Source organism: Heptranchias perlo, chromosome 32 (genome assembly GCF_035084215.1).
Source record: "Heptranchias perlo isolate sHepPer1 chromosome 32, sHepPer1.hap1, whole genome shotgun sequence".
Classification (NCBI taxonomy): Eukaryota; Metazoa; Chordata; class Chondrichthyes; order Hexanchiformes; family Hexanchidae; genus Heptranchias; species Heptranchias perlo.
The window spans coordinates 19,022,815-19,047,993 of NC_090356.1; the positions used below are offsets into that span (position 1 = coordinate 19,022,815).

A 25,179-nucleotide genomic window follows, 5' to 3' on the forward strand; every position below is an offset into this window, starting at 1 on the left:
TGCACTGGTCTTGATCGTGCCTTGGACAGGTTGCATTGATGGATTCTATGGAAATGTTGGTGGTCCAGTCCTACTTTTCCTACCAAGGAGGATGGTAAAAATGCACGAGGGGCAGAGTTCTGTTATATTTTGAACATTGAACTACTACTACAGAAATCAGGGGCCAGAGCTGCCTGTTTCTGTCTCCACGCCTCAATTCACTTCTCCATTTCAAGTTATCAGAAAATGCTAGAATATGGATCAGTTCTCAGTGTAATGCTCTTGTTTCTCTGTGCCTCTACTTTTAAAGTTTTCCTCATCCAACTGAGTCTAGTGAAGATGATAAACAAATTAATTTAGCCATAGGAGTGCTTGAAGATGATTGGAAGGACACTATTCAACTTCAGAAACAAGAGGAGGTAGGAGATCAGTTAATGTGTCACGCATTTGTTATATTACTTGTTACATAGCCATATGTAATGCAGAGGTAATGCTCCTATGTAATATGAGTTTGGGCAGTCTCAATCCTGTTCCCAATGAATTCGGGCTCATAGTACAAAACTGCCCCTAATTTAGCATTTAATTGACAATCTCACTCAGAGGATGGGAAATGGAAAAAATGTCATGCAGGTGCAGCAGTGGATGGGTTTCTGAAGTTGAGGGTGAGGCATATTGTTGGGACAGAGTAGAGGGAACTTTGCATTGCATCTTACCTTGCCGTGCCTTACCTGGGAATGCTTGAGGCAGCCATTAAGTGCCTACACTTGAAAGTGTTGTTCCATTCCCCGGTATAAAACGAACTCAGTGGTGCCAACTGTGAAATACCAGCTTTGCGTTGATAAACAGAACCAAATTTTTACTTCAGTTTGTGCAACAAGCATATTGGTATGTTCTTATAAAAGTTGCAGATATGGAAAAAAAAGGACCCAACCAGACTGCTCCCCTTCCTTCCCAGTCCCCCCAGAACTGATGGGAAGAGTTTGCTAAAGGGAGCTGACATGTATGGTCACAATGCACCTGCTGAATGTGAACTAAGAATAAAGGGCAGCTGTTCTTGAACCTTGATACTCCCAAGGAGTGGATTCATTTCTAAATCACATTATATTTCAACACGTTTCAGAATTACATTTTGTTGAGTCCAATTAACAGCTATTGTGAAAAGGTAAAATGTCTGAGGTCACCTTTTCTTATTCAATATCATCACTCATTCAAATACCCATAATTAGCTTCCCCTAAGGTAACATGGTATTGCTGTGATCAGGGCTCCTTGTAGTTTGTAGCAGGGCCGCATTCTAATCTTTATAAATGGTGCTTTTTTTTCCTTAAGAAAAATGTGATACGTTACTACACTTTTGAGGGATCACGCTACATTTGGATTGAGAACAGACTAAGTTTCTGCAGTCTCAGGTACGTAAACTCGTGTAGCAGCACTTGGTGTAATAATCTCTGGATTACTACCTGAGCCATGTGCAAATTGGCATAGGGTCAAACAGATCAGAGTTAAAAATGCGTGGCTCAAAGAGTGGTGTGGGAGACAGAGGTTTTGATTCATGGGGCACTGGCACCAGTACTGGGAAAAGAGGGCGCTGTTCCATTGTGACGGGCTCCACTTAAACCGGGCTGGGACCAGTGTCCTGGCGAATCAAATAACTAGGGCAGCAGATAGGGTTTTAAACTAAAAAGTTTGGGCGGGGTGGGGTGGGTGGTGTTCCAGGTAAGGGTAAATTTATAAATCTAAAGAGAAAAGTCAAGGCCAAAGAGCAGTGTAGCGATTTGGGTAAAGGTAAGCAGCCTCAGAAGATCAGGAAATCGAATCAATATGGGTGGAGATAAAAAAATAAGGGGCAGAAAACACTGGTGGGAGTAGTTATACTGTTGGACAGAGTATTAATCAAGAAATAAGAGGAGCTTGTAACAAAGGTAATGCAATAATCATGGGGGACTTTAATCTTCATATAGACTGGGCAAATCAAATTGGCAAAAGTAGTTTGGAGGATGAGTTCATGGAATGCATTTGAGACAGTTTCCTAGATCAGTACGTCGTGGAACCAACCAGGGAAGAGGCCATTTTAGAACTTGTCTTGTGTAATGAGACTGGGTTAATTAGTAATCTTATAGTAAGGGATCCTCTGGGGAAGAGTGGTCATAATATGATAGAATTTCATTTTGAGTTCGAAAGTGATATACTTAAGTCTGAAACTAGAGTCTTAAACTTAAAGCCAATTACATGGGTATGAGGGGTGAGTTGGCTAAGGCTGATTGGGACATTAGATTAAAAGATATGATGGTAGATAAGCAATGGTGAACATTTAAATAAATATTTCATAATTCTCAATGAGTATACATTCCATTGAGGAATGAAAACCCCACGGGAAAAGTGATCCATCCGTGGCTAACTAAAGAAGTTAAGGATAGTATTAGATTAAAAGAAGAGGCTTATAATGTTGCCAAGAAGAATGGTAAGCCTGAGGATTGGAAGAGTTTTAGAAATCAGCAAAGGATGACCAGAATATTGATGATAAGGAAGAAAATAGAATGTAAGATTTTCTACAAGTATGTAAAAAGGAAGAGAGTAGCAAAAGTAAAAGTGGGTCCCTTAGAGGTTGAGACAGGAGAAATTATAATGGGGAATGAGGAAATGGCAGAGATGTTAAACAAATATTTTGTATCTGTCTTCACAGTAAAAGATACAAAAAAAATACCAGAAATAGTGGGGAACCAAGGGTTTAATGAGTGTGGAACTTAAAGTAATTAATATTAGTAAATAAAAAGTACTGGAGAAATTAATGGGTCTGAAAGCCAACAAATCCCCTGGACCAGATGCCCTACATCCTAGGGTTCTAAAAGAGGTGACTGCAGAGATATTGGATACATTGGTTGTGATCTTCCAAAATTCCCTAGATTCTAGAACGGTGCCAGTAGATTGGAAGGTAGCAAATATAACACTGATATTCAAGAAAGGAGGGAGAGAGAAAACTCTGAACTACAGGCCAGTTAGCTTGACATCAGTAGTCGGGGAAATGCTGGAATCTTTTATTAAGGACATGGTAATGGGGCTCTTAGGAAATCATAATATGATTAGGCAGAATCAATATGGTTTTATGAAAGGGAAATCGTAGAGTTTTTTGAGGATATAACCAGCAGGGTAGATAAAGGGGAACCAGTGGATATAGTATATTTGGATTTTCAAAAGGCATTTGATAAGGTGCCACACAAAAGGTTATACAAGGTAAGGGCTCATGGGGTTGGGGGTAATATATTAGCATGGATAGAGGATTGGTTAACGAGCAGAAAACAGAGAGTAGGAATAAACGAGTCATTTTCGGGTTGGCAGGTTGTAACTAGTGGGGTGCCGGAAGGATCAGCGCTTGGGCCTCAGCTATTTCAATCTATATGACCTCTATGAAGGGACCGAGTGTAATGTATCCAAGTTTGCTGATGATACATAAGAACATAAGAACATAAGAAATTGGAGCAGGAGTAGGCCAATCGGCCCCTCGAGCCTGCTCCGCCATTCAATAAGATCATGGCTGATCTGATCCCAACCACAAATCTAAAGAACACAAGAAGTCGGAGCAGGACCCGGCCACATAGCCCCTGGGCCCTCTCCGCCACCCACAGGGCATTGACCGATCCGAACTCAGCTTCATGTCCAATTTCCTGCCCGCTCCCCATAACCCCTAATTCCCTTTACTTCTAGGAAACTGTCTATTTCTGTTTTAAATTTATCTAATGATGTAGCTTCCACAGCTTCCTGGGGCAGCAAATTCCACAGACCTACCACCCTCTGAGTGAAGAAGTTTCTCCTCATCTCAGTTTTGAAGGAGCAGCCCCTTATTCTAAGATTATGCCCCCTAGTTCTAGTTTCACCCATCTTTGGGAACATCCTTACTGCATCCACCCGATCAAGACCCTTCACAATCTTATATGTCTCAATAAGATCGCCTCTCATTCTTCTGAACTCCAATGAGTAGAGTCCCAATCTACTCAACCTCTCCTCATATGTCCGCCCCCTCATCCCCGGGATTAACCGAGTGAACCTTCTTTGTACTGCCTCGAGAGCAAGTATGTCTTTTCTTAAGTATGGAGACCAAAACTGTATGCAGTATTCCAGGTGCGGTCTCACCAATACCTTATATAACTGCAGCAATACCTCCTTGTTTTTATATTCTATCCCCCTAGCAATAAAAGCCAACATTCCGTTGGCTTTCTTGATCACCTGCTGCACCTGCATACCAACTTTTTGATTTTCTTGCACTAGGACCCCCAGATCCCTTTGTACTGCAGTACTTTCCAGTCTCTCGCCATTAAGAAAATAACTTGCTCTCTGATTTTTCCTGCCAAAGTGCATAACCTCACATTTTCCAATATTATATTGCATCTGCCAAATCTCCGCCCACTCACCCAGCCTGTCTATATCCCCTTGCAGGTTTTTTATGTCCTCCTCACTCTCTACTTTCCCTCCCATCTTTGTATCATCTGCAAATTTTGATATGTTGCACTCGGTCCCCTCCTCCAAATCGTTAATATAGATTGTAAAGAGTTGGGGACCCAGCACCGACCCCTGTGGAACACCACTGGTTACTGGTTGCCAGTCCGAAAATGAACCATTTATCCCAACTCTCTGCTTCCTGTTCGATAACCAATCCAAAGTTAGGTGGGAAAGTAAGCTGTAAGGAGGACACAGAGTTTGCAAGGGGATAGGCTAAGTAAGTGGGCAAGAAGGTGGCAGTTGGAGTATAATGTGAGCTTATTCATTTTGGTAGGAAGAATAGAAAAACAGAATTTTTTTTAAATGATGAGAAGCTATTAAATGTTGCTGTTCAGAGGGATTTGGGTGTCCTTGAACACGAAACACAGACAGTTAACATGCAGGAACAGCAGGCAAATAGTATGTTGGTCTTTATTACAAGGGGGTTGGAGTTCAAGAGTAAGCAAGTCCTGCTGCAATTGTGCATGGCTTTGGTGAGACCACACCTGGAATACCATGTACAGTTTTGTCCTCCTTGCCTAAGGAAGGATATATTTGCATTAGAGGCAGTGCAACTAGATTGATTCCCGAGATGAGTGGGTTGTCCAATGAGGAGAGATTGCGTAGAATGGGCCTATACTTTCTGTAGTTCAGAAGAATGAGAGGTGATCTCATTGAAACATATAAGATTCTTAGAGGGCTTGACAGGGTAGATGCTGGGAGACTGTTTCCCCTGGCTGGCGAGTCTAGAACTGGGCGGCATAGTCTCAGGATAACGGGTCGACCATTTAGGACTGAGATGAGGAAGAATTTCTTCACACAGAGGGTTGTGAATCTTTGTAATTCTCTACCCCCGAGGGCTGTGGATGCTTAGTCATTGGGTATATTCAAGGCTGAGATCGATAGATTTTTAGACACTGGGAATCAAGGGATATGGGGATCGGGCAGGAAAGTGGAGTTGAGGTTGAAGATCAGCCATGATCTTATTGAATGGAGGAGCAGGCTCGAGGGGCAGTATAGCTACTCCTGCTCCTATTTCTTGCGTTCTTATGGTGACTGTGGGGTTACTCATTGGGAATCAACCACTCCCTTCTATCAGTTTGTACTCCAGAGCCATCCTGGAGTAGAGCCTTGGCACACTCTTCTGCTTCTGAGTTTTTTTTCCCCATGTCTCCATCAAATTTCCACTGAGTGGAGATTATATCTTGTAGTTTGTACCCGTAACTACTGAAGATTAGGGGAGGATGAAGGTGTCCTATGGTGTATGCACCCCCTAATTACAGAGAAGTGGGCCATTCTGTGGTATATACTTCTGTCTTCTCTCTGATGCTTCTCTCCATTGCACACTTGAAAACTCAAAATACAAATTAACAAACCTTAGACGAGGTGAGAAGCAGTCCCGTTCTCCCCTGCCCCCTACTCCCACAGAGTAGTGGATATGCTGAATAGATGCTAGCAAAAGCAGTTAGTGCTGTGTCGATTTAAATCCTATAGCAAAAGAACTGGATTGTTTAAGTGTGGGATCAAAAAAAGGATGGTTCATAGTGCAGGATACCATCGAGGTTAAAAGGAGGATTAGAAATGAGGTAGATCAGGAAGCATTAATTAGATGATGTCAAGAGTGGGTTTTCGGAGCCAATAGATTGTAGGAGGGAGGAAGGAAGATTGAGGGAGTGAAGGAATTCCACAATTTTGTGGTTCTAGGATTTCATTAACTTGGTTTGGAGATTCAAACATGGTGATGAGTTTCTGTTGTGTGTCAGTCACCTAACTGACCAAAACAAGAAGTTAGACTTGTGTGAAACAGAAGGCTATGGGTCAACATTGGTGATAAAATGCTCAGATTTCCATTGCTTTTGTTGCTGCCTGAACCATAGGTGATGTTTGTGGAATATCTCTGGTCAATGTTGAATAGGGTGAGATGCAAGGTTGGCTTGATAGCTTTACTTGATCACTTTTGCGATTGAGGAGACATTTCAGTTTTATTTTCTTTGAGGTTTTACCTGTGGTTGGTCACTTCCTTAGGAGGTTAACAGGGTGGGGAAGAGTTCATGACAGAGCAAACTGTACGTGGTCTGCAGATGAATGGGCCTGGTGGTGGGCATGGCCTTTTCTCTGTACACTCTTCTCCTTCCCTACATATTCCGTTCTTGACTAGGGTTCCTCACTAGTGGCTTTGCCTTCATTTTTTTTTTCTTTTCACTTTTTTCCACAATATGAACTGGTCATTTGGCTCCACTCTTATCCATTAAGTCTTAGCCAGTACATCACCAGCATTGGCTTCTTCTCCTGCCCTCATACTGTTGCCTCCAGAGTCCCCCAATGATCTATCCTTGGCCGCTTCCTCTTCCCCATCTACATTGCTGCCCTTTGGCGATGTCGTCCACAGACATTGGGTCAGCTTCAACATGTACGCTGATGACACACAGCTCTGACTCTACCACCTCTCTCGACCCCTTCACTGCCTCTTTGTTGTCAGACAGCTTGTCTAATATCCAGGATGAGCTGCAATTTCCTTCATAAGAACATAAGAAATAGGAGCAGGAGTAAGCCAGACAGCCCCTCGAGCCTGCTCCTCCATTCAATAAGATCATGGTTGATCTTCGACCTCAACTCCACTTTCCTGCCCGATCCTCATATCCCTTGATTCCCCTAGAGTCCAAAAATCTATCGATCTCAGCCTTGAATATACCCAATGACTAAGCATCCACAGTCCTCTGGGGTAGAGAATTCCAAAGATTCGCAACCCTCTGTGTGAAGAAATTCTTCCTCATCTCAGTCCTAAATGGCCGACCCCTTATCCTGAGACTATGCCTCCTTGTTCTAGACTCTCCAGCCAGGGGAAACAGTCCCCCCAGCATCTACCATGTCAAGCTCTCTCAGAATCTTATGTTTCAATGAGGTCATCTCTCATTCTTCTGAACTCGAGAAGATAGGCCCATACTACGCAATCTCTCCTCATAGGACAACCCTCTCATCGTTCTAGTGAACCTTTGTTGCACTGCCTCTAAGGCAAGTATATCCTTCCTTAGATAAGGAGACCAAAACTGTACACAGTACTCCAGATGAGGCCTCACAAGCTCTATACAATTGTGGCAAGACTTCCTTACTCTTGTGCTCCAAACCCCTTGCAATAAAGGCCAACGTACCATTTGCCTTCCTGATTGCCTGCTTTACCTGCATGTTAAATTTCTGTGTTTTGTGTACGAGGGCACCCAAATATCTCTGAATGCCAACATATAATAGTTTCTCACCGTCTTAAAAAAATATTCTGTTTTTCTGTTCTTCCTACCAAAGCGAATATCCTCACATTTCCCCACATTATACTCCATCTGCCACTTTCTTGTTCATCACTTAACCTGTCTATATCCCTTTGCAGACTCTTTGTGTCCTCCTCACAGCTTGTTTTCCCACCTAACTTTGTATCGTCAGCAAAATTGGATACATTACACTCGGTCCCTTCATCTAAGTCATTAATATAGATTGTAAATAGCTGAGGCCCAAGCACTGATCCTTACGGCACCCCACTAGTTATATCCTGCCAACCCGAAAATGACTTGTTTATTCCTACTCTCTTTTCTGCCTGTTAACCAATCCCCCATCCATGCTAATATATTACCCCCAACCCCATGAGCCCTTATCTTGTGGCACCTTGTCAAATGCCTTTTGAAAATCCAAATATACTATATACACAGGTTTCCCTTTATCAACCCTGCTAGTTACATCCTCAAAAAACAGTAATAGATTTGTCAAACACAAAACCATGCTGACACTGCCTGATCATTTTCTGATTTTCTAAGTGCCCTGTTACCACTTCCTTAATAATGGATTCCAGCATTTTCCTGACTACTGATGTCAGGCTGACTGGCTTGTAGTTCCCTGTTTTCTGTCTCTCCTTTTCTTGAATAGCAGTGTTAGCTTCGAATCTGCTGGGACTATTCTAGAATCTAGGGAATTTTGGAAGAACGCAACCATTGCATCCAGTATCTCTGCAGCCACCTCTTTTAGAACCCTAGGATGTCGGGCATCTGGTCCAGGGGATTTGTTAGCTTTTAGTCCCATTAATTTCTCTTGTATTTTTTCCTTACCAATATTAATTACTTTAAGTTCCTCATTAAACCCTTGGTTCCCCACTATTTCTTGTATTTTTTGTATCTTCTATTGTGAAGTCAGATACAAAATATGTGTCTGACGTCTCTGCCGTTTCCTCATTCTCCATTATAATGTCTCCTGTCTCAGCCTCTAAGGGACCCACGTTTACTTTTGCTACTTTCTTCCTTTTTACATACTTGTAGAAGCTCTTACAATCTGTTTTTATATTTCCAGCTAGTTTACTTTCATTCTAATTTCTCCCGTTTTATCAATATTTTGATCATCCTTTGGTTTCTAAAACACTCCCAGTCCTCAGGCTCACTACTCTTCTGGGCAATATTATAAGTCTCTTAATCTAATACTTTCCTTAACTTTACTTAGCCACGGATGGATCACTTTTCCCGTGTGGTTTTTATTTCTCAGTGGAACGTATATTCGTTGAGAATTTTGAATTTTTAAAAAAATGTTTGCTATTGCTTATCTACCGTCAAACCTTTTAATCTGATTTCCCAATCAGCCTTAGCCAACTCGCTCCTCATACCTATGTAATTGGCTTTATTTACGTTTTAAGATTCTAGCTTCAGACTTAAGTATGTCACTTCAACTAAACATTGGTGAGACCAAAGCTCAAACTCCGTAGCCTTACCACCGATTCTAGCCACTGTCTCAGGATATTCGCAGACTTGCTGTCCTATTCGACCCTGAGCTGAGTTTCCGACCCCATATCCCCTTCATCACAAAGATCACTTACTTCCATCTTTATAATATCTCCCACCTCTGCCTCAGCCTATCTGTTGCTCAAACTCTCATTAATGCATTTGTCAACTCCAGACTCGACTATTCTATTTCTCTCCAGGCTGACCTCCCATCCTCCACCTTCTGTAAACTTCAGCTCATCCTAAACTCTGCTGCTCAAATCCTATGCCACACCAAGTCCCTCTCACCCATCGCCTCTTTCCTTGCTGACCTATACTGGTTCCCCAACACCTGAAATGTTAAATTCTTATCCTTGCGTTTAAATTCCTTTATGGCCTTGCCCCGCTCTCTCTGTAACTCCCCCCCCCCCCCCCCAAACTCTCCGTTCCTCTGACTCTGGCCCCTTGTGCACCTCCTTTCCTTCCCCCCCCACCCCCCCCCCCCCAAAAAAAAAAATTGGCAGACATCATCAGTTGCCTAGGCCCCTGGAATTCCCTCTAAGCCCTTCTGCCCCTAAACCTCCCACTCCTTTTTAAGACCCTCCTTAAAATCCACCTCTTCTACCAAGCTTTTGCTCCCCCCCTTCTAAGATCTCCTCTTTTGGCTCAGCATTCATGTTTTCCTTATCCCTCTGCGAAGTATCTTGGGACATTTTTCTACACTAAAGGTGCTGTATAAATGCAAGTTGTTGTATGTTTTCCCTTTTCATGTGATTTCACCTCTGATTAGTGGTGTCTTTTTTGCAGTGTTCTTGAAGAGGCACTGACATGTGGAGACATTCACAGACTACAGAGGGGACTCAGCAGACACCACCAAAACGCAAAGTGAGTACTCAGCAGATGCTAGAGATTTGTTGTATTTAAACAGACAGGCATATTTCAGTAAAATATTCTAACAGCATGCATTTAGTAAAGCTCTGAGGAGGAGCATGCTATTGGCTTCAGGCTTTGTGACCAATGAACCTACGTCAGTCTAATGGCTGTTTCTTACAATTACATGAGAGATGGCTATCAGGCTGACGTCATACAGCTTAATCTGAATCCAGATAAATATAGAATTCATTTTCTAGGATGTTTCCTGATTTTTCGGAGGATTCGTGGTACTGAGCCATCCACATCAGAGAAAGCTGGAATTACCACTTTATAGTTACCCTCTTCTGTTAACTAAAATCAGCAAAAGGAGGAAAATATATTTCCAGAAAATACATGTTCAATCACTGGCCTGTGTTGAGTTACCTATTATCAGCTGGGGCAACTGTTGGAATATAGGAACAGAAGTAGGCCATTCAGTCCCTCAAGCCTGTTCTGTTATTCTATCCAATCGTGGCTGATCTGTGCCTCAATTCCATTTGCCTGCTTTTTCTCCATATCCCTTTGTACCCTTATCTACCAAAAGTCAATTGAACTCAGTCTTGAAAATTTCAGTTAACCCAATTGGTGTGCTACAATTGGTCTCAGTATGCCTGGGCTGGAAATCAGCTAGAGTTCCTGATCCCAATCATTACTTAGTTACCCTTGCTGGAAACTGTATTTATGTGGGCGATGGGATTAGACTTGGCTGTGATGTGCTCCATGGATGAATAGATTTCTGACATTCACTGTCTAGGTTCACACTTGGGCAAAGTGCCGTAGGGTTACCAGTGCCCGTGGGGCTATGGCCCAGCAAGACTTGGCCTTCAAGAGAGGTGGGGGGAGGGAAATTGAATTTTGTACAGTGACTGTTTAATACTGTAATAGAAGCAGGAGCCCACATGGGGAGAGAACTACACATGTGCCAATGTACAGAATAAAATATTTATGTGCTTCTGTGTTCATCTGACTTCCAGATTCTCACCAGGATAGTGTATAAATCATTGAGTTTATAAATCATTGAGTTTGAAATCTGATAAGATGCAGAATATGTGCCCATCGTGCTATCATTTGTTTTACTTGCAGAAGGCGGGTGTACGGACCAAATGTGATTGATGTGCCTGTAAAATCCTACTTCGCACTATTAATAGAGGAGGTGAGTCGAGGTGGCCCTGTTTTATCAACCCCTGGTCTGTGCTGAGTTAGCTGATCTTGACCCATGTAGAAAATTGGCTTCTATGCTCCTGGGCTAGAGAGGGAAAAATCTAGTGGTCGTGCTATTGCTCAGTGCCCAGTTTTGTACATGTGTTATTGACACCTGTGGAACCGTACCCTTATGTAATTCGGCACGTTCAACAGTGGAGGCAAGAAGAAAGGATAGTACTCCTTTCCAGAGTTCATGAAAATGATTAGGGTCAATGGCAGCCCTATTGACCTTTACAGTCTTCCTGTTATTAATTGGTCGTTTCTGTTTGTAGAACTTGTTATTCAATTCTGAAGGTGCTGCTGTAGTTTTAAAAGCTCTTTTGATTTTTTTTTCCATTTCAGGTGCTGAATCCTTTCTACATTTTCCAGATCTTCAGTATTATACTTTGGATCACAGAGACATATTATTACTATGCAGGGTGCATCTTGTTCATCTCCATAGTATCCATTGGTATATCCCTGTACCAGACACACAAGGTACAGCATGAAGGAACAATCCACAGGGATGGCTTCTGTGTGACGGACCTAAAGATCTGTTACCGGAAATGAGATCAGTTTGGTGCCTTGATATTTTAAATATGAAAGAAAAAAGTTGGGTTATATATAAATGAATATTTGTGTATTCCTGTTATCAGGAAAACAGTAATTTGCTGACATTTCACAGATTTCCACTGATTCACAGAATATTTGAGGGGTTTTCTCAAACTCCATCCACCATCTATTTATTTGGATGATTGGTAGTGTTGCTTCTTGTTTGTTGGGTGTTATGTATGAAAATGGGGCTATTTTCCTATTTTATGGTAACTCCCAGTGAGTTTTTCTGCAAATTGCAGAGGTTTTACCCACCACAAATTTGGGGAACATACAAGCTAGCACTCACTGTGAAGTGATAGAAGGCATGTACCTCCTGGTCAGATCCAGTGCTACAACAACCCTACAAACCTCTCTTAATTTGGGGTGGGGGAGGGGTTATCAATATCCTTTACTAGTACAGTACCGATAGAATAATTTCAGAGAAGAAAATTTTAACTTCCCCTTTCTTTCATACCCGTCGCTATTGAAATTAATTGCCCTGACACTTATTTAGAAGGGGGGGTGTCTTGCTGTGCTGGTGCAGCTATAAGACGCCTCTGGTGCACATTGTTTACTAAATGGAGAATGTAGCCATCTCCCTGTTGAAACCAAGGGTATCAAAGTTTTTATCTTTGTGGGCTGGATAAGTGCGTTCCATGGAGCCTTGAGGGCCACATATCAAGTTTAACTCCATGATCCCATGAATTTGCATATAACTCATGCTGCTGATATCCATCAGCTCTTGCTGTTCTGATTTAGGATTTATCCACCAATGAGGCACCTGTGCTAAAAACAGCTCTTTGCAAAGCTCATTGCTTTCACTACCCTCCTTTCTTTCCTTTCATACTTTAAATGCTGTACATTGAACTGTTCTGTGGCGCTTGAAAGTTTGACAATCAGATATAAAAATCCTAGGAAAATGCCAACAGTGACACAATCGCATACAGATTTCACATAACCTCTGGTTACAGCAAAAATATCTTTTAAACCTGTACTAAACAAATATAAATAAATAAAATTACTGGCTTGGGAATAGTAGGACATGGGAAAATAATTCAGCTTGTAGCATCAGAGGCAAGTAATGCACTTGCCCTTTGGGTTTGTGAGCAATGTCTTCCCACTTCCATTTATTACCAACACCTATATCCTGTCATTTGACATTGGACAACAATGATGTAGGTAATTGCCAATAGAAATTGCAGACTAGCCACAAATGTAGCTACAGCAACACTGTTTTAGTCACATGCACTAATCTTAGTTAAAAAAAATGCCTTGCATACACACACACAATACAGGTAAATGTTTGTCATGTGTGTATATTTACTTAACAAATATCTTGCCAGCATTCAGTAACAATGATTTAAAAAGCACTCGCACAATCTGCTTTACACTTTATCAACAAATGCACAAAAAGATTGAAGTATACATTCATACACCTTGTGAATGAGTGCTGAGATCACATGCCCAACTGTGGTGTCTATTACTCATTTTTTATTTAGTACTCAAGTGCAATTCACTACTCTATGCTAGTGGCTAATGTGTTGGACATCATGACCTATGTCGTTGTTGAGATTAATAGGCAACAAAGCTGGGAAGTTTCATATCACTGATTGTAACTGTTTTCTTTGGTGTATGCAGCAAAGTGTGACATTACGGAATATGGTAAAGCTAACGGTTAACGTGCAGGTCCGCAGAGATACTGGAGGTGAGTGATGCTTACACTGTTATTGTATAAATACAAGGTAGTATGTAGGCTGGATTGTCTTACACTTTACACGGTGAATTACCCATTATGTATTACAAGACACTAACACGTTGGGTTGAGATGATGCCTAAAGCAATGAGTATCTTTGTGCATGGCTTAGTGGGTAAGGCACTGCCCATTTTAGTACTGAATTGTAGAGATAAAGGTCTCCGGTTCAGTCCCTTGGCTGTGCTGCATTAGCTAGAGACATTAGGAACATAGAAACAGGAGTAGGCCTTTCAGCCCCTCGAGCCTGTTCCACCATTCAATTATGGCTGATCTGTACCTCAACTAAAGAAAGAACTTGCATTTATATAGCGCCTTTCATGACTCCAGGACATCCCAAAGTGCATAACAGCCAATGAAGTACTTTTGAAATGTAGTCACTGTTGTGTAGAAAACATGGCATCCAATTTGCGCACAGCAAGGTCCCACAAACAACAATGTGATAACGACCAGATAATCTTTATTCCATATCTCTTCATACCCTTTCCCAATAAAAAGCCATTGATATCAATTGACCCAGAATTCACAATCTTTTGAGGGAGCAAGTTCCAGATTTCCACTACCCTTCTTGTGAAAAAGTGCCCCCTGATTTCACTCCTAAATGACCTAGCTCTAATTTTAAGATTGTGCCTGTTACAGTTACAGTATATTTGTGTCCTTGGGCTAGGAAGGGAAAAATCAGCACAGATTCTTGCTTGTAAGTACAGGAAAGTGTGTGAGGACATGAATTAGGGGATTAGCTGCAACATCATCCTTGGTTGAGTAGCTCACCGACACTCACTGTCAAGGCACGTGTGAGGATTGGATACATGGGCAAGGTATCGGAGGGCTACGAGAATGTTTGTGGAACCTGTACCTCAGTAAAAGTCAGCACCTTTTGAAGGGGAGGAGAGGGAATAAATAAGAATGAAACTTAAGTGCCGTATCACTGATCTTTGCCTGCAATGTACTATTCTCATGAAAACACCCTGTACTGCAAGTTATTCACTGTATAGAAATTTACCAATTTGTTTATCAGTGTTCATTTTGTGTTTTGTTCTTTTGCTGGTTACTGTGATGGGTCGCAGCAGGTGGTTTTTCCCCCACTTGCATCTGAGATAAAAGTGATTTTGCAGCATGTGATACTGGGATTTAATATGACTGATATAAGAGAAAAAACAGAGCTATACGGTATTATGAGGCAATAACACATCTAGACGATCAGATGTAGTCCCAATCTACAAGATTATAGGTTGCGGTATTCTAATAGTTATGTTACTGGACTAGTAATCCAGCGAACGTAAATCCAAATCCTGCCATGGCAGTTTGAGAATTTAAATTCATTTTTTAAATCTGGAAATAAAAAGCTGATATCAGTAAAAGTGACCATCAAGCTGTCAGATTGTCATTAAAGGACATTAATGAACCTAACTGGTCCTTTTAGGGAAGGAAACCTGCTGTTCTTACTTTAGCAAACCACTCAAGTTGTACCAAAACTGCTACCAGCAGATCAAGAAGGCCCACCACCACCTCAGGGCAACAAGGAATGAGCAATAAATGCCAGCCTTGCCAGCGATAACTATATCCCGAGAGTGAATTTTAAAAAAAATTGCGGCTTTATGCTTTACCAGGTCCAGCCGAGTCATGAGATGCGTTGTGTTCCTGAAGTATGTTCCTATGTTGTATGTACAGTACTACTGAATTTATTAATACTCATTAGCTGACAGCAGGCCTCAAAACAGACTCCCATAATTATACTACATGATTCAGGCCTTAGTGATCAATAGCACGGCACTAGAAAATGACACTGTTTACATTATAGAAGGAATAGCAGACTCTATATTATCGAGGGAATGGCAGACTGTGCTTATTCCTGAGTGGATGGTAGTCACTGTATGAATTATTTCCACATTCATGTGCACATACAACTGTCCTCTCACTGGCCGCCTATCCTGATTGGACACCTGAAGTGCCACTCAATGTTTGATGACAACCCATCTACTGTTCCCCACCTCGTGTCTGTGCTTCATGGAGTGGGACTGAGGCAGCAATGTGAAATATAGTTAATAAGTATGAGGTGGTTATTACTGTGATTATTTTAATTGAATACATTAATAAATGTTCATCTTGCACTGCTATTTCTGCTGAAGAGTTTTTAGAACCCAAAGATATTCAATAGTTAGAAATTACAATGAGCACTTTGTATAAATGATCTTTGTATAAATGCTTAACTCACTCATAGTAAATTCCTTTCTGTGCTATTGTAACAGATGTCAGCCCAAATAGCACAAAGGAATTTGGGCACAAACAAGTTAAGCATTTGTATGAAAATTTTGCTGACTGTAATTTCTACCGTACAGTGTTTATTTACACATTCGTTGAGTATATTTCCCTTATCAGAGAGGTCAATAACCAGGGGGCATAGATTTAAAGTGATTGGTAGAAGGATTAGAGGGGAGCTGAGGAAATTTTTTTTCACCCAGATAGGGGGGGTCTGGAACTCACTGCCTGAAAGGGTGGTAGAGGTAGAAACCCTCATCACACTTAAAAAGTACCTGGATATGCACCTGAAATGCCATAACCTACAAGGCTACGGACCAAGTGCTGGAAAGTGGGATTAGGCTGGGTGGCTCATTTTTGGCCAGCATGGACATGATAGGCTGAATGGCCGCCCTCTGTGCTGTAAATTTTCTGTGATGTTCAAAGCTGAGATGGATCGATTTTTGGACTCTAGGGGAATCGAGGGATTTTGGGATCGGGCAGCAAAGTGGAGTTGAGGTCAAAGATCAGCAATGATCTTATTGAATGGCGGAGCAGGCTCGAGGGGCCGTATGGCCTACTCCTGCTCCTAATTCTTGTGTTCTTATTCTTTAAAAGTAATCACTGTCATAACCTCATGATTGTACTGTGGGTTATAAATGAATTCAAAATTTTGACGAAATGGCCCAGTCTGTGGTCTTGTCCTTGAGATACATTATTAGTCCTTACTGGCTTGTCTCCTGTACTCTGATGGTGGGCTTCATGGTTTGTTTTACAGAAGAGGAAATGGTGAATTCTCAGGACCTGGTACCTGGTGATTGCATTGTGATTCCTGATGATGGGATTCAAGTCCCATGTGATGTGGCGCTTCTAACTGGAGAGTGTATGGTTAATGAGAGCATGCTCACAGGTGAGAACTAACCAGAATCAGTTTTTTTCCCACTCTCCTGAAGGCACTGATTTTGGCTGACCTATGGTTCTACAGGTGCCGGTCGCCCTCTGGCAATCTCACCATGTCTGAGCCTAGATGGTGAACTTTAAAAGGCTATTTGACCACGAGCCCAGATTTGTGTTAACTTGAAGTCCACGCAAGTGCATTTTCCAGTAGGGATGACTGATTCGCAGTCAAAAGCAGGAATCCTGGCTGATTTTTCTCCTCCTTAGTCCATGTACACTCGTGATGTGGAGATGCCGGTGATGGACTGGGGTTGACAATTGTAAACAATTTTACAACACCAAGTTATAGTCCAGCAATTTTATTTTAAATTCACAAGCTTTCGGAGGCTTCCTCCTTCGTCAGGTGAACGATGTACACTCAGCACAGACTGGAGACCAAATCTGGTACCTTCTGGGAAATGGACTTTTCTTATTGGATGTGGACCGTTTGACATCAGCTAGAATGGTTAAGGAAACTTATGGCGCCCTTCCTCTGAATTTCCCCTTGAAATTGGCACCCGGCCTGTGAGTGAAGCATCAGCCACCAGGATGAAAAAGACACTTTTGATGTCTGCATTTGTAATCCTCAGAACATTTGTTTTGTGCCTGCCAAGTTAGGATGTCATGGTACCAACACTTTTTTTCTAGGCCTGGCATACTAGATAGACAGATCTGCATCATTCCAGACAACTGTTTGGTAACCATCTCAAAGCAGCATATTGCAGTGCAAGTAGCAGAATGTATATCTTTGCATTTATCAGATATCTGGTTAAGAACAGCCGGGCAGAGTAAAAGCTAGTTCTGCTTATGCAATGATCATCTCACAGGCTAGTGTTAAAAGGGTTTCTCTTGGCTGAATTTACAGGCTAGTAACATGGAATGGGCTGGCACTTTTTCTATCCTTTCCTCCTGCCAGGAGGAAACTTGTTTTGGTTTGTCAGTACCCCAGCCTGTCCTAATATTAAATCCTAGGGTTACCTTCTCTTTTTTTTAAATTCTGCTCTGGTATGATCCATTTATATGGATGGAAAATGAATGAAAGCAGAAGAAATTGAGATTAACTATTGTCAGTATGTCATTCTCCTTCTTTGCACCCTCCACATGCAGAGTTCCTGCCCTCTTCCCCCATCTTTTGCTGATGTGGGGTGCTTGCACCATGTTTATTGCTTTTGAAATTTTCAATTTTCCTGTGTCATCTGAAAAAGAATTGAGAAGACAATCCCAATCGAGACCTTCAATACACTTTAGGATTGAGGAAAAATCAACAACTTGCCCTTTCATGGCATTCCTGGCAGGGAAAATGGAGGAAAAAATGGGAGGGTGGAGGCTAAAGGAATGGTTAGAGAATGGATTTTAGGGGCCCTTTAAAGGAAAGTTGTACAGTGAAGTGATTTGGGGAGAGAATTCCAGAGAAGGGGGTTCAGTAAATCATGTGACCTATGAATGAAAACTATTAGAGATACTGTCCTATAATTTACCCCATTTGAATGACCTATCAATCCTATTTGTACATTGGGATAAACTGCACTGATGGAATGAGGACGAGCACGCTGAAGGTAGGTGTGTTAGTGTTATGCAATGAAAGGAACCAATTCTGCTGTGATATTTTGCCAGGTGAGAGTGTACCGGTGATGAAGACCCCTCTACCTGATCAGGATGCGAACTATTCCCATGAAGAACATAAACGGCACACGCTGTTCTGTGGAACTCAGGTTGTGCAGTCAAAGAACTACACCATGGATCAGCAGGTGGTGGCTGTGGTAGTGAGAACAGGTACTGAATGGGTCAGGTCAGGTAAAGGAAGAGAAAGAACTCATGGCAGCTTTAATTCAGGATACAGCCATTAATAGAAATTATTAATAGAATAGCTAATGGCAGCAGTGGGATCTACCATGTGAGCCACGGAGCACACGTAACCCACAAACCTGACTGCACATTATCGGACAGCACCGGTTGATTTATTTTTGTGTTCTGTTGTCTGATCACAAACTTTATGGTATGAGGACCACCTCTGGCAGGTCATAGGAAGTAGTCTGGAATTTGATAGCACGAATTCTCACCACTGAAAGTTGCTGATCTCAAAGTGGAGGGAGGGTAATTGGGGAAGGGGGAACAAATCATGCCTAACTCCCAAGTGGTAAAGGCAGAGGCTTGGAGCTGGCTCTCCTGCATCCCCTACCCCTTTCAGCCAAGAATGATATTTGATGTGGATGTGGATGTGGAGGTGAAGTGTCAGAGTGGGCGAAAACCTGTAATTCTGAAGTTTTATGTGATTTACTTACTATAAAAGCCATTTTTAAGGGTTGCAGTGGAATTATCTCAAGGGATAATCATACTTTTGGGCAGGCTGCTCCTAATGTAAATATTGCCCAATATCAGCTTTTTAAAAGTTAATCCTGCTACCAGTGAGGACGAATAAAGAACTTTCCGAGTCACAGGTTCCTATACTACACCAACTTGTGCTCCACCTGCTAGTGGAGAGCAACTTTCTGCTAGCAGAACAATTTTTTTCTATCTGGAACACCTGACATGCTGATTGTCTGATTACCTTGTGACTGGGAAAGTTGGATTTTATTTTCTCAGGTAGGAGGAGTAACAAATAACTCTAACAAGTAGTTTTGGGCCATTGCTTGAAATACTGTTCCTAATAATTAAAGTACAGTTTGAAATGGAGTCTGAATTGAATTGAAATTTATGTTAAAATGTGAGGAAAGTTGGAAGAGGTGGTCTTTCAGCTCTGATACTAGAATTGGCATGTGTGAAGATTGACTTTTGTGTTGCACATCAACATGTAGTAAACTAGTCTCATGGCATTCTGCTTCCACTGTCAGTTTTGTGCATTTTCTGTTTAAATATTGTCGTTTTCCAATCAGAGGTAATTCCTCGTATCTCTTTCTTCCTACAGGCTTTTGCACTGCTAAAGGAGAACTGATCAGTTCCATTCTGTACCCCAAACCTCTAGGATTTAAATTCTACAAAGATGCTGTGAAATTTATCATCTTCCTTGCAATACTTGGTAAGTTGTGTTTTTTTTTGTGGGGGAGGCTTTTGCTTTTTGTGTGTGCATGTGATGGGCCCTCTGAGGAAGCACTTGGTCTACACTCAGTTCCCTCCCTGACAACACAGCTGAGACTGAAATGGGTAAGTGCTCGAAATCATTTTTGTACAAATTAACAGGATTATTCAGCACCACGCAAGGTGAAGGGCCATAACAATCTGTTCACCTTAATTCTGATTCCTTACCTCCTGTATTGGCAAATATACAATGCATGTGACGCTTTCTAATTGGATAGACCTGGGCACTGGTCTCTAATAGAATCCTATATTTTAAAGCCGCTTTTCCCCTGGTGCTCATTTTAGTTCAGAGACCAGCAGGCTAGTATCTGAGATTACATTACTAAATCTAGCTCCCTTATCCCGGCAGAAAGATTGAAGATCCATTTTAAATTTGGTACCCAGTTTTTTTTTAATAGGTTAAATTTGGGCAGGCAACACATAGATGCTGGTCTCCCAGATTGTGAACTAAACTGGTGCCAATATAAAAGCAGTAAAGTTATGTTGTTTATAATGAGCCAGGGATCCTACGCCTAATTGCTGCTATAAAACGTATGTATGGACCTTTGAAGGGCAAGATCAGGCTTGGCTATGACTCCATCCCTGGGCAAATAGTCTGCTGACACTCACTAGGCTCATCCATAAAGAATGTGCACTTGGCAAGGTACCAGAGAGGTGCCAGCACACGTGGAACTGGACCCAGCATGAGTGAATGCCTTCAGGAGCGATGGAGAAAAATGTAAAGAGGTGTTGGCAAGGAGACTTGATGTCACAGTTGCCACACTGCCCGGTCATCTCAGAGATTGGAGCATTTGGTATCAAGTTGGGAGACATAGGCTGTGATCAGGTGTGATTCAGGACTAACAGTTGAGTTTTTCTTGCAGCTCTGATTGGGGACATATACAGCATAGTGATTCTAGAGAGACAGAAGGTAAGCATTTTGAGTCCCTCACGTCTTCATTATTACTGACAGCTACGTTTACAGGACTTAAGTTTATATATGTCAATATAGACCAGTCACTGTTTCCTTGTGATCGTAGCTAACACAGTGAAATTTGCCAATCCTCAACTCCAAAAGGATCGGATCTAATTGTGTGGTGCAGCGTGAGCCCCAAGATGCTGCACAATGGAGTAGTAGAATGGAGGTTCACGTCCATGATGCCCCACCCACTGAGTGCTCTCGATTATGCTGTCTTGGGGAGACTTCAAATGGAGATCAGGTTGTTCTTAAAGAGAAAGAAGACATAGTCAGGAAGTAACACTGCAGACTGTTTGCATTCCTCAAAGACTAGTTTCAATTGCAGTAGTAGAGAATCTGGGAGCAGGTCAGAAGCCAGTATTTGGTTTGTTTATTCCTCCAATCCTGAGACTTTAGTTTTTTTTTCAGCAAGAATTCTAAAATCATGGCGTCTGAGTCAAGAATTGCAATCTAGCACAATGCACGAGGCAGAATCTGTGCTGGGTAGCTTGTCTGCAAAACTCAGTTTTTCCTCAGAAACTTAATTTCTTGATAGAACCTTGTCTTCGAGGGATTGCAAGGCTCTGGAATGTGTCAATTATTTTAAAAGTGATGATTCAAATGAGGTGGATTTAATGACAAAGCCCACATGATGTATCTCAGTATAATGTTTTATTACAACAAAATACTGAATGAAAGCTGGGGGGTAGATTTCCTCTGGTGGCTGTCTGCTAGTGACATTCTAAACATAGTAGAAAGATTTCTAGCAAAATTGGAAATGAGTTCTAAAGAAATCTTTCTGCTGTGTTTAGGATGTCACTAACCCATAACAACCAGAAAAAATGTTCGCCCCTGGTGGATTTGCAGTCACTTTTGTATTACTACTAAGTACTGTTTACTGAACAAGCATATTTCAAGAACAGGTAAAGACTGAACTTGCCCACCCTTCAGTGTTCACTTACAACTGAATTTTAAAACAGAGTTGTTCTGCTTGTGATGTCTGAGGGGATTGTGATTTCACTGGGAAAAATGATTATCCTCTAGTACATTTCCCAGAGGCCAGGTGAAGCCAACAGAAAGGGTCTACTAAGTATTGTCTATTGACAAGCATATGTGACTTGGCAGAGTCAATAGTGTGCTGTGTGTGTCTCCAGCATTGACACTATTCTAATTTACTAGCTAGCATTTGTATGTCCATAACAATGCTTTTAAATGACTGGCTGTTGCAGTGGAGACTGACACTTTAAGGGGCCAGTTTTCCGAATGCTTGCTACCAGCATGGAGCCCTGCCTGCCTGGAGTGTATATTGAGAAATCCTAGGCATCTCACTCATGATTTCCCAATCTGGGCTCCCAGTGGTGAGGCGCCACATCGGAAATGCATTCAGAAAATCTGCCCTTTAATATTTGGGCGTGACTGTCATTTCTGTTGTTCTTCCCTTTTAATGTGTGGTTTCTCCTTCTGCTACTACAGGTGTCAGTGGGGCGAGTGTTGATGCGTGTCCTGGATCTGATCACTATCATTATCCCTCCTGCTCTCCCTGCAGCTATGACTGTTGGAACAATCTATGCCCAGAATAGACTGAAAAAATATGGGATATTCTGCATTAGTCCGCCACGCATCAACATCTGTGGCAAACTAAAACTCATCTGCTTTGATAAGGTGAGGTGGAAAATGGTGGATGCAAGTAATTGACTGGAATTGGGGCTCTAAGTGCTATTGATGTATTGTTGAGTGTTGAAATTACAGCAGCCATTCTTAAAGTTACCATTTTTCCTTCTCAGACAGGAACACTTACAGAGGAAGGCTTGGACATTTGGGGAGTTGTGCCGATGGTGGGGGAGACCTTTGAGCCGATTGTTCATGACCCCCGGCACCTTGTTGGCAGTCCAATGCTGCATGCTCTGGCCACCTGTCACAGCGTCACGCTACTCAGCAATCACCTGATTGGTGATCCACTCGACCTGAAGATGATTGAGTCAACTGGTTGGGTGAGTCAGCTCTCGGACCAGGTTTCCTAGAGCTCTAATTGTTCTGAAGGTGGTACTAAAAGGAGAGGAAGATTGCAATTGGTTGTGTCCCATAGGGCAGGTTGGTACCCAAAGTTCAGAGTTTAGTTTTCTGGTTGTTTAAGTGAACTTATATTATATTTGGATTTATAAAACATCTTATCGTGTTGAAACATCTCCACGTGGTCTACACAGTAAATTACTGTTATGTGGGCAAACACGGTTGCTATTCTGTACCAGCAACATCCCACAAACAGCAGTGAGATGAATGAGCAGGTAATCTGTCCTTGGTATTAATTGAAGCGGGAATGTTGGCCAGGACACTGGGAGAACACCCTGCTCTTCGAATAGTGTCATGGGATCTTCATACTCATTAAACTCAGCCAGGCAGTTACAACAGTGAGCTAAGGGATGAGCTTAATGGGCTGAATAGCATTTTCTTATCCCTGACTACTTCTGTCACATTCAACTAACAGATCCATGTTCAAATCACAACATAAAATTAGTAATTTAACAGTGTTTTGTTGTCCCCGCATCATTTTCCCCCCCAACTTGAGAGGGGGCAGAGGCTGGTTGCCTACTGAGAGTTGTTCAATAGCACCATGATGGTCCAAATTCCACCCCCCCAGCACCTGGCATCTACTTAATGGCTGCATTCACCATGTGGTTATAAAGCCCACCTCCTATTACCTTATGGCTCAACACCTGGATCAGCAACATTTAAGAGTGTTACTGAGGAAATTATAAGTGATTGCTTTGAGTTGGACCCAGAGTGGTTCATGCCTTTAGTTCAATTCAGTGGAGTTATTCTAACTGCTGTTCAGCAGGCAGTGTGTGTAACCTGTACTGTGAGTTGGTCTGCACGTGGCTTCCATTTACGCTGATAGATATGTGATGTTATATTTTCAGATTTTAAATGACGAGATGACAGAGTCTGACAGTGTCTCAAGTTTTGGGATGAAGGTTCTGGCTGTCATGAAGCCTCCACTGCTGGAAGAACAGTCTTATGGGAGTGTGAGTGTCTCTGGATAATGCTTGAAGCTGTGACAATATTAGCAGTGTTGCTACCTTGGACTTTCATTTCCCTTTAAATTCCATCTAGTCCAAATGATTAAAGTTTTCTGTCAATAATGCCTGTGAGGAGTAACTAAAGATGCCCAGGTGATAATTGCACCCCCCGGTGTGGTATTGAGACCAGGAGCATCCTAGGTTCTATTCCTCATTTATGTAGATCTCAGCTGGGACAGCATTAAGGGCATTACAGTTGGCCTCATTGTGCCAGGACTGGGGAAGGGAAATGTCTGACAGTCCCACTCCTGGATTGAGGATTGGTTGATGGACAGAAAACAAAGTAGGAATAAACGGGTCATTTACCGGTTGGCAGGTTATAACTAGTGGGGTGCCGCAAGGATCCGTGCTTGGACCTCGGCTAGTCACAATTTAAATTAATGACTTCGATGAGGGAACAGAGTGTAATGTATCTAAGTTTGCTGATGATACAAAGCTAGGTGGGAAAGTAAGCTACGAGGAGGATGCAAAGAGGTTGCAAAGGAATATAGACAGGTTAAGTGATGAGCAAGAGTGGGGCAGAGTATAATGTGGGAAAATGTGAAGTTATCCACTTTGGTAGGAAGAATAGAAAAGTAGAATATTATTTAACTAGTCACTCACCTTTCAGTGTTGGTATTCAGAGGGATTTTGGTGTCCTTATACACGAATCTCAAAGTTAACATGCAGGTACAGCAACCAATTAAGAAAGCAAATGGTACTTTGGCCTTAATTGCAAGGAGGTTGGAGTATGAGTAAGGAAGTCTTGCTGCAATTATGTAGGGCTTTGGTGACACCACACCTGGAGTACTGTGTACAGTTTTGCTCCCCTTACCTGAGGAAGGATATACTTGCCTTAGAGTGAGTGCAACAAAGATTCACTAGATTGATTTCTGGGATGAGAGGGTTGGCCTATGAGGAGAGATTGAGTAGAATGTGTCTATATTCTCTGGAGTTTAGAAGAATGAGAGGTGATCTCATTGAAACGCATAAAAATTCTTAGCATCTATCCTGTCAAGCCCTCTGAGAGGTTGTTTCCCCTGGCTGGATAGTCTAGAACTAGGGATCATAGTCTCAGGATAAAGGGTTGGCCTTTAGATCTGAGATGAGAAATTTCTTCACTCAGAAGGATGTGAATCTTTGGAATTCTCTACCCCAGAGGGCTGTGGATACTCAGTCGTTGAGTATATTCAAGACTGAGATTGATAGATTTTTGGACACTAAGGGAATCAAAGAATATGGGGATAGGGTGGGAAAGTGGAGTTGAGGCCACAGATCAACCATGATCTTATTGAATGGAGGAGCAGGCTCGAGGGGCCATG

The 25,179-nt window shown here is 42.0% G+C and overlaps 1 protein-coding gene across 3 annotated transcripts in view; it reads left to right on the forward strand.

Moving 5' to 3' along the window:
- The window catches only part of atp13a2 (ATPase cation transporting 13A2), an 82,187-nt gene that overhangs the window by 29,880 nt on the left and 27,128 nt on the right, over positions 1–25,179 (forward strand). For all 3 annotated transcript variants that reach the window (XM_067970547.1, XM_067970548.1, XM_067970549.1), the window contains exons 5-17: positions 290–398; positions 1,307–1,386; positions 9,985–10,062; positions 11,173–11,242; positions 11,635–11,769; positions 13,504–13,570; positions 16,632–16,763; positions 18,404–18,562; positions 19,695–19,805; positions 20,728–20,774; positions 22,275–22,463; positions 22,586–22,792; positions 23,720–23,824. In XM_067970547.1, coding sequence (XP_067826648.1) covers positions 290–398; positions 1,307–1,386; positions 9,985–10,062; positions 11,173–11,242; positions 11,635–11,769; positions 13,504–13,570; positions 16,632–16,763; positions 18,404–18,562; positions 19,695–19,805; positions 20,728–20,774; positions 22,275–22,463; positions 22,586–22,792; positions 23,720–23,824 — 1,489 coding nt within the window. The remainder of the gene's footprint in view (positions 1–289; positions 399–1,306; positions 1,387–9,984; positions 10,063–11,172; positions 11,243–11,634; positions 11,770–13,503; positions 13,571–16,631; positions 16,764–18,403; positions 18,563–19,694; positions 19,806–20,727; positions 20,775–22,274; positions 22,464–22,585; positions 22,793–23,719; positions 23,825–25,179) is intronic.